The following is a 9,967-nucleotide window of genomic DNA, read 5'->3' as shown; positions in this document are numbered from 1 at the left end:
TGTTAATACACTTGTTAAATTTGTTTATTGCTTAAAGTGGAGTTAAGACTCAATAGTTTGGTTTTATTCTAGCGTCAGCAAAACAAGGATCAACTCTGACTCACAAGGTCCAAGAAGGTATTATCCCTCTCAAATCCGAGTGACGTCACTAACATGATCATTTTATATTAGTATCAGTATAGTATTTTTAATTAGTAAATATTTTTTCACTTTATTTGTGTGTGTGTGTGTACACAACTGGGTTTGATGTAAATATAAACCTCAGTTCTGACAGTACAAGTATACAACTTATTAAAACACTAGACAAGTTGTGCTGTTTAAATCCAATGAAGGTTTAAAGAGGCGAATGACAGCCTCTGCCACAATGAGACTCCATATCCCAGAAGTCTTTGCGCCGCGTAAGTGATGTCACCTGATAGTGAAGAGGGAAGGGTATGCTAATGTTTACAACCAGCGGGCTGTCAATAACTCGATCGTAACCACGGATCGATCGAGTCTCTAATCTCCCTCGTGGTTGTGGAGACGAGGAACTGATGGTGTGAGATCAATGACTCCTTCCCACGTCCAGGTGAATATATATCGATGTAAAGCAGCTTGTTAGCGCTTAGCTCTCGGGATGTTGGTAAACAAGCCGAGCGTATAGCACCCCGATGCTAGCTGCTAGCTTAACTACAGACGTGGTGGAGCTGCTGTCAACCACACACACACACACCGTGTACGGTGCAGTGTGTTGTGAACTGTGTGTGTCACCGTTTGTGTTAACGTCTAACAGCGAGCTGGGGAACATGTGGCTTCAGGGAGTGAGGAAGCAGCTCACTTAGAACACGTTGGATAAACCATCTGGAAGCTAACGCAGTCCACTCCTGCTCTGTTTCACACTCAGTATTTTACTATGCAAATAACCCAGTGTCTTCCGTCCTCTCTGTGGCAGGCTGCTGTTTGCTGTGGACCCCCCTGCTCCGTGTTGGCTGTGCACAGGGACTCTGAGCTGTCGTCCAGGAACACAACAGGTGACTTTTCAGATTTGCATCTTTAGCTTGGAAACGAGATGTGTACCGAAATGTAATTGATACTCCTCTCATGAGCTATTTCCAACATACTCTAATATCTGCTTGGTTCCCGAGGATGAGACACACAAATCTTACTCACTGTAATGTTGTTTTTCCTCGTCTGTTCAGCGGTAGATCAGCTGTGAGCTCGTGTCTGAGTCTTTGGTATCTAAAGCTTGTTTGTGTTCGTTCATGCCTGTGTTGTCAGGGTCCCGATGGAATGGGTGTTCATCATGAACCGGATGAGCTCTCAGGGTAGCGCTGCAGCCCAGCGCAGGCGGATGGCCCTGGGGGTTGTGATTCTCCTACTGGTGGACGTCATCTGGGTCGCCTCGTCAGAGCTGACCTCAGTAAGGACACATATTTGTCATTTGTCATTTTTCCAAGCCTGCTGTTGCAAGGTGGGTTTCAGTCTGAGATGAGAGTGAAATGAGAGAGGGCGTGTTGATGTACTCTGCAAGCAGAGTGCAGGGAGACGCTCCGGGATCAACAGACAATGGTGTGAACCTAATCCTTTTGTGTGGGTTTTGTCCTTGCCCCACAGCATAACAAGAGCTTGATAAAGTATTTAATTACCTTATAGTTAATGTTAACACTGCAGCTCTGTTAAATATGATCATTTATAACTCAAAATCCATTATTTTAAAACTTAAACATCTTAACTAAAGACTAAAGACTTCAACCTCTCACAGCCAAAATACAGACTAATAGATATTTTCAGGTTAGGGCTCTGAGGAAGACTTAGCAACTTTTCACGCTAATGAGAGCACAGACCTATGAAAGTCTAACCGTTGACCAGTGGTTGTTCTAACAGTTTCCTCACGATTGTACCCGCAGTACATTTTCAAGCGACAGGAGTACAACAAGCCCTTCTTCAGCACGTTCACCAAGACCTCCATGTTCGTGCTGTACCTGCTGGGCTTCCTGCTGTGGCGGCCCTGGAGGCAGCAGTGCACCGGCTCTCTGAAACGCCGCCACTCTGCATTTGTAAGACGTCAAGCCACACATTTTTTTCTTTGCAAGCATTGATTCACTTCACAGCCTCAGTTACACAGATTGACGTGCTATACCTTTAATGTATAACATTGTAAATGACTCCTCGGTTAGTGCAGCAGACATTCTGAATCAGGATTATTGGTTTTCAGCCTGTTGACTGTTTCAATCCCATCTTTGTGCAGTTTGCTGATGCGGAGGCCTACTTCGCACCGTGCACCACTGACACTACTGTGAACAACCGTTTGGTATGTAGTTTAATATATGTGATACTTCTACCTGCAATCTTTTTACCATTTCCTGTTCTGTCGGCAGGCCAGGGAGCCAAATCAAGCTCAGGGAAATATCCATTACTCTTAAACCGAACTAATATCTGCCCTTCTCTTCCACTCGTGTGCAGAGTGAACCACTGTATGTGCCTGTGAAGTTCCAGGATGTACCTGCTGAACAATCAAATTATTTGACTGGAGATTTTCAAACTTGTGAGTACACAGTTTTCTTATTGTCTTGTACCAAATCTTTTAATGAACTCGGAGCTTTGTCTGATATTTGATTGATCATCACTGTTTAGAGCCACTACTGTGGTTGTGGTTTCCATTAAATCAGTACTCTCTCCATTTCCGCCTCCCAGCAGCTACCAAAAAGCAGCGGGTGCGTTTCAGTAACATCATGGAGGTGCGTCAGCTGCCCTCCACTCAGGCTCTGGAGGCCAAGCTGTCCCGCATGTCCTACCCTGCTGCCAAGGACCATGAAGCCATGCTGCACACGGTGGGCAAGCTCACCATCACTGATGTGGCCAAGATCAGCTTCTTCTTCTGCTTTGTGGTGAGTGGAATCCAGCTTTAATTTATATTTTTTAATTTTATATTATATTTTCAATTGCCTATCTCCTTTTTTATGCACGGTCTTCACTTATTATAAAGCATAATTAATAACTCAGCATTCTTTTAAATGTATTTTGTGTGTACTTGTTTGCTAATTGAACCTCACAACAAACCGGTTTAGTTAATTGGAGTTCATCACAGGCCTGTTGTGATGGAAGTCTTTTTGTCTTTTTGTCTTCCAGTGGTTCCTCGCTAACCTGTCCTACCAGGAAGCCCTGTCCGACATGCAGGTGGCAATTGTCAACATTTTATCCTCCACCTCAGGTGACTACGAATTTCATGATACCCAGTAAAGTTGACTAAAGGGAAATAGGGAAACTAGTCTTTGATGAGTTGTGTATTAAACCCAGAGTAGAGTCAATCCACTGCTGTGACTGGTCTGTGTCAGACTCCATTGTGCTCTGTCATGTTTCTCTCCTCAGGCCTGTTCACACTGATCTTGGCAGCCATATTTCCCAGCAACAGCAGCGACCGCTTCACTTTGTCCAAGCTGCTCGCTGTGGCTCTCAGGTAAGTGCTGAGTGAGCGTTTTGATAGAAGGGGGGGGATGTATTGTTTCATGCTGTTTCTCAATGCTCACTCTGTTGAACAGCAGCTTTCAATATGTCTGGTGATCTTTTATCATCATTTTCATGAATCCCATGAAAAGACTAAATCCAACAGTACATTTTTATATATATTTGCTATAGCTATTGCTAGTGCTATAGCTTTGTTTACCTGTCAGTTCAAACAGTGTGTCTCTTATTCAGCATGGGGGGTGTGGCGCTGGTGAGTTTCTCCAGCATGGACAGCCCTGATGAGAAAGGTGTCACAGGTAACCATTGGACAGTGAGGATCTGTCACTCACACACACATAACATCACTGTTGTGTAAATTATCACAGTTTAACTCTTTTCAAATGCGGATTTCTATGAAGGTTCCTTGTGGTCACTGGCCGGGGCGATACTTTACGCTTTCTACATTGTCATGATCAAGAGACGAGTGGACCGGGAGGACAAGCTGGACATTCCCATGTTCTTTGGTAAGAGGAGACTCTTTATATCTTCTTTAAGGACAAGGTCAGACTTTCATTTGCCACAGAGGCATCGTATCCTCAGGTTGTCCCAGATGTGTTTTAGAATGTCCAAAGTCCATTTCAAAGCTGGAAAGAAAAATGTTTATGTTCAACAAATTGTGGTATGATTTTCTTTTTCTATAGCTTCTAATAATTCCTATCAATCTCTGCAATGTGTTGGAACTCTCAGAGAGCAGAAATATCTAGTTTCTTGTCACCATCTTGAATCCATGCACTTGTAGCGACTACAGCCAACAGATGTTGTCTTAAGAGCCGTGTTGGACTCCTGTGTGTGTCTCTCAGGGTTTGTGGGTCTGTTCAACCTGCTGCTGCTGTGGCCGGGCTTCCTCGTGCTTCACTACACAGGCTTCGAGGCCTTCGAGCTCCCCAGCCAGCTGGTGTGGACGTACATCCTCATCAACGGCCTCATCGGCACCGTGCTCTCCGAGTTTCTCTGGCTCTGGTGGGTCACACTTCTGGAACCAGATCATTACAGTTCATATAAAACGTCTTGATGCTGTTAGTTGAGTTTCCATGTAGATGCTACGCTGATGAACTAAAGAGCTTTGGTTTGATGTTGCTTTCTGTTCACAGGGGCTGTTTCCTCACGTCATCTCTCATAGGAACTCTATCACTGAGCCTCACCATCCCGCTCTCTATGATGGCAGACATTTGTATGCAGAAGGTAAGTTTCCCTTCAGCAGGAATCACACCCTCTGTGCCAGAGTTAAGAAATAAGGGGTTAAGATCAAGTTTGTTCACATCTGATGAAAGCTTGAATTTGTTGGAATGTAAATAAATGATATAGATTTAACTACATTAGATAGTTTAGCCAAATTGTTATGTTTCATCTAATCTGTACAATGTTCATATTTCAGGTGCAATGATGATTTCATCTTAATATAAGTCCTCTGCCCTATTTTAATGTGTCTGTGTGCTTCTCCATTCGTCTTTCTCTCTCTTAATATTTTATAATAATGATAAACATAATTCAACTGAAAGCAAGAACCTTTAAATGGATTTAAATTATTATTCAAATGTATTTTTTGGTTGGTTTGATTATAACCTAATCTTAATTTAATGAAAGGGCTGTGTTCTCTTTAAAGGCTCAGTTGAAGCTACAAACATAAATAATTATCTTATTTGCAATTTAACTAAACTGTTCAATTATTTGTTTATCAAGTTACAAATCAAATGACAATGTTAATAGTTGTAACCAGTGACTTTGCTCTGTGTGTGTCTGAACAGGTTCGTTTTTCTTGGCTGTTTTTCGCGGGCGCGGTCCCCGTCTTCCTCTCCTTCATCATTGCCACGGTCTTATGCCACTACAACAACTGGGACCCCGTGCTGGTGGGGCTCCGCAGAGTGTACGCCTTCGTTTGCAGGAAACATCGAATCCAGAGGTAATTCACACCCTGGTTCTCCACTGGGAGGTGACAAAATCCACTGTGGACTACATTAAACACTAATTTACACCGATTGTCTTATCTTATCTTAACCACATTAATCAGTGTGCTTGCAAACACAAGTATGTCACATAAGTATTTGTATAAATGTTAACCTGATTCAAGCAGCCATTTGTTCCAGTACATTCCGAGTTAATCGAAATCCGCTCCTTCCAAAAATCCTCTTCAAGGTCCATCCAACCTTTTCCAACCTCCTCAGGCCAACAGGAGGAGTCATGTGCTGGAAATTGGTCATTTCACACTTACAGAACATTGGACAAAATACAATTTGATGTCCATCTTTAGAGATTTAGCATTTTTAACATGTGAATAAACCAAGGCCCTGTTCACACCTGGTATTCAAATGCAGCCTGAATGTGTCTTAGTCTGTCATCAGGTGTCCATGCTGGACTGACTGTTCTTCTGTGAATGCTTGTGCTTCTTTGGTGAGAGAAGAAAGTACTAATGACGACTGTGGTGACGACTGACAGACTGTTGTGTCCTCCCACCACAGACTGCCAGAAGACAGCGAGCTGTGTGAAAGCCTTATCCCTCTGCACACTGTCTCACCCAACGAAGGAAGTGTGTGTTCGTGATCCAACCCTCAGACACCAAGTAAATGATCACTCGGCCACTCAGACACACAAAAACAAACAAACAAACACACATTTGCCTAATTGAAACATGGGCAGGTCAAAAAGGTTTAATCTCTGATCTCTTGTCTTATATTCATATTTTTTATAGAGTATATTGTTTACAAAACATGAAGGTTTCAATGCTGATGCACGACTGGTAAATTGTTTTTGTTGTTCCTCTAGGTGGCGATGGTGGATCTCGCTGAGTTGACAATCTGGAAGCTCTCAGAGACATTGAACTACCCCAGTGCCTCCTATTGAAACTATTTATTTTCCACAGTGTTGCGACGGCCCAACCGATTCTACAATCTCTTTTTTTTGTACGTTCACAAATCAGCCGTCACGGACTGAACTTCTGATTTCTTCTTTTTTTAATGTTTTCTGTGTGAAAAGAAACTCTATGGTACTCAAGGTGCTGGACATGAGCAGTGATTACTGTCGTGTCATGTGACCAAATGAAATGGTAAATGTTGAACTTGATCTTAACACTAAGTGGAGCAGTTGTGCGTGCGTGTGTGTCTGTGTGCGTGCGTGCGTGTTTGTGGGTTGAAAACCTTGGAAAAGAGCTCCCATCACTATTTTAAGGACGATGTAGCCTCTTTGTACTGGACTTTGTAAATTAGTCCCTTTTTTGATACTTGCTGCTTGTTTGGAAGTTCATGCAGATGTAATGCATTTCACAGTCTGGCCATTTGCACAGTCACAGAGCAAACCCAGCCTTTCCTGATGGTGTAAGAATCACCAAGGCAGCATATTAGTGAAGCGCCTCTTTGAAGTGTGCACGGCGCTGCACCACCCTCACTAGATTCAGCCCCTGCAGGAGTCAGTGCAGTTTGACTGACTTCGATGGGCTAATCGTGTCTTCAAGCTTTTCCAATCAGCCACGTGATGCACTTCATGTTATCCTAGCACATGTGAACACTTTGTTTTCATGACCAACGATCAGTTCAATTTAGAAATGCAGTTTGAGTTCTTGTTACTCCGCCTCAGAGGCTTTTGGGCAGTCACAGGCCTCTGCATGTGCTGGAAGGTATTTTCCAACTTCAGACCTTCAGGTAACAACGGTATTGTCCCGATAGGATTCATCTTGCTTTCAAAAATACATATTTTTGTCAGTGTGACACCAGCCTCTGTTGTTCTCTGTTGACTGAGTTAGTCTGACGCTTGTTTCCTCGTCTAACCGGGACTCAAACAGGATTTTAATACTCAAATAGTATTTCTTATAAAAGGCACAAGGGGGAGATGTTGACATGTTTGAAAACTTGATTTTCACTGGAGGGGGAATAATTAGACAGAATCAATGGAGATTCTTTGAGCTGCTAATTATCTTCTCCATTGCCAGTTTAAAAGAACTCTTTACCTCTTTGAAAGAATACCAACAGAATCACTTTAGTTAACAACAGGTCACCTCAAAAAATGTCACTGATGTTTTAGCTGCAAATTATTTAAATTCCAAATTTACTTTTTAATGCAAGAAATGTTAATTTAAGAGTCTAGACCAATACGTACAATATTACTACTTCTATTAAGCGTTGTTTTAAATTCTTGCAGAGGGAAACGGCAATAAGCAATAAAATATGAATCTGTGAAAATGAATGAAAGTTGGTGAAAAGTAATGAAATGGTCAAATCAAAACTAAAGGAAGGAACCCTGCAGCTGCTGCCATGTTGGGCAAGTCCATTTCTGGAGAGAGACCATTAAGGCTTCTGCATCATCTTCTTCTTCTTTGGTTTTAGTCTCAACTTCCTGCAGTCACACTACAAACGGTTGTTTTCACTCTGCAGACGAAACCCAAACCACGGCTCAGTTGAATCCAGGCCTGTATCAAGGGTCTGCACCAAATGAGCATCTTTACAATGAGAGTTAACGTTTAATCAAACATTTAGAAAATCAATCTTTAACGTCACCTTTTGGTATCGAACGCGACAGACGAGCGATGTTCTTGTTTTTTCTCTTCGTCCCTTTGACAGTGCTGGAGCCTGGAGACAAGCTGTGACAGAGACAGAAAGTTTGTGTTGAGCAACAAGTCGTCAAAACTATAAGCTACAAAACGTCTCGCTGCAATAATGGTTCGTGATTGGACGAGAGCTTTCCTCTTCTGTCCACAGTGAATCATGGGCAGGGTGTAGATGTTTGTGAACACTACAGATTTATCCTCTGAGATGACGTCTCAGTTCATATTCAATGTATTTTTCTAAAGGATACCTGCAGGAGGAAGGGTTTGCATTAAAGTCTCTTGTAGTTTAGATTAGGTCTCATCAGTTGGACAGAAAAATGATTTATTTACTGTTTGAGAGTTTGAATGTGACGAACCAACATCTTTAACCAGCCTCAGTGTCTGTCATGTGATCACATATGTATATATCACAGCACAAGGTGAAATGTAAATGTTAATCCACTGTTTCTCATGTTGTTTGCATAAAATTCTACAGAAAACTTATTTTTTCATCTTTCAACAGTGGAGCTTGTTAAATCCTGCATGTGATTTATTTTGTTTTACTCAGGTTCTTTGTTTTCTGAACGTTTTCTGTGTCGTTAACGAGGACGAACAAAAAACAGCAACTTCCTTCTCATCAGCAAACACTCTTTAATAATCCATGCACTGCACTATTAAAATGAGTTGCTTTGAATCACTGCTTCAAATGAAGTATATCTGCAGAAGACACTGTTCATGTAAAGGTTTGTCAGAGAGCAGCAGCATTATTTGCACGGACAGTATTTACCGTCATCAACAAGGGACAGTTTGGGGTTCAGTGTCTTGCCCGAGGACACTTCGGCATGCAGAACGGGGGAAACTATCGAACCACTGACCCTCTGGTTAGTGGACAACCCACTGTCACACAGATGAGGCCCAAGACTCCTACACTGAAAAATCAGGAATTGTCTTTTAATTCAACTAAATTGTATTTGTTTGGCGCCGATTTAATAGCTTTAAATTCAGCATGTGAGGTGAAGTTGAGGTAAAAAATTGAAATGCTCAGACTCAGCTTCAGTTCTGATGGCGATTGGGGAACAAAAGCAAACATGACAAAACGCTGTGTGTGGAAAAAAGCTCACTCTGAAACATCGACTCATAAAATGCTAACGTTACGTGGAAGAATGTACTTTAACGATGTACTTTAACATTACTTTATAAGCATTTATTTCAAATGTACTACACCATGTGTACAAGCTTGTACTTTAGTCACTGTCAATTTTATTTATATATCACATTTAAAACAACATGGTTGACCAAAGTGCTTTACAGGAGTAAACACGACCAAAACACATTTAAACCTAAAACATTAAAGTTCAAGTAATACAAATAAAATACAATTATGAATGTAAAATAAAAATATATTAAAATAATATTATTTGCTCACCTCGAGGTCCCCGGACTTTCTCTCTGCTCTCCACCCAATCACCTGATTCCAACATGTATCATTATCCAAAATATACTGCCTCAAACAGGTGTACTTCAATATGTACTCACTAATGGTATTATAAAAACACCATAGAGATAAACATAAAAGAAATATACACACTTATTTGCAATAAATGCAATTCCTCGTTGTGTCCTGAATCACACAGAAGAGGGCGCCGCACGTTCAGAGATAATAAGACCTGAGATCAGTTGTTAAACACACATGTGGTTTGCCCACAACCCAGCGAATACAATGTAGTTCTGTGTTGTGGTCTGAGGCCAACGAAGTGATAACAGTTGTTTATATTCCAGAACAATTATGTTAAAACAAACCTGGATTCATGCAAAAAATAAAGACAATATTTTGACATATTTCTATAAATTTGCACTACATCTCCCGGTAAACAAATATATATGGAGAAACCGACCAAAAGGCTGAAATGTGAAAATCCTGCTAATTAATTCAAACCTTTTTTCAAGGTGTATTACAGCAGAGGTCAGATG

At 41.5% G+C, this 9,967-nt stretch overlaps 1 protein-coding gene across 2 annotated transcripts; it reads left to right on the top strand.

The window, feature by feature from the left end:
* Nucleotides 1–418: 418 nt before the first annotated feature.
* LOC133967295 (solute carrier family 35 member F5-like) lies at nucleotides 419–8,372 on the top strand. 2 transcript variants are annotated; one of them, XM_062402655.1, is made up of 16 exons: nucleotides 419–568; nucleotides 932–1,010; nucleotides 1,258–1,399; nucleotides 1,887–2,036; nucleotides 2,228–2,290; nucleotides 2,443–2,524; nucleotides 2,677–2,867; nucleotides 3,109–3,190; nucleotides 3,349–3,436; nucleotides 3,676–3,740; nucleotides 3,843–3,947; nucleotides 4,284–4,443; nucleotides 4,575–4,665; nucleotides 5,229–5,383; nucleotides 5,940–6,040; nucleotides 6,244–8,372. In XM_062402655.1, the coding sequence occupies exons 3-15, from the start codon at nucleotides 1,265–1,267 to the stop codon at nucleotides 6,019–6,021; spliced, it is 1,449 nt and encodes a 482-aa protein (XP_062258639.1). In that variant the 5' UTR covers nucleotides 419–568; nucleotides 932–1,010; nucleotides 1,258–1,264; the 3' UTR covers nucleotides 6,022–6,040; nucleotides 6,244–8,372. The 2 variants fall into 2 exon arrangements, with proteins under 2 accessions (XP_062258639.1, XP_062258638.1); XM_062402654.1 differs by having other exon boundaries at nucleotides 2,674–2,867.
* Nucleotides 8,373–9,967: the final 1,595 nt, after the last annotated feature.

This window comes from Platichthys flesus, chromosome 13, assembly GCF_949316205.1.
Source record: "Platichthys flesus chromosome 13, fPlaFle2.1, whole genome shotgun sequence".
NCBI lineage: Eukaryota > Metazoa > Chordata > Actinopteri > Pleuronectiformes > Pleuronectidae > Platichthys > Platichthys flesus.
The sequence above is the reverse complement of the archived record's forward strand: the minus strand, read 5'-3'. Positions and strand labels throughout refer to the sequence as shown.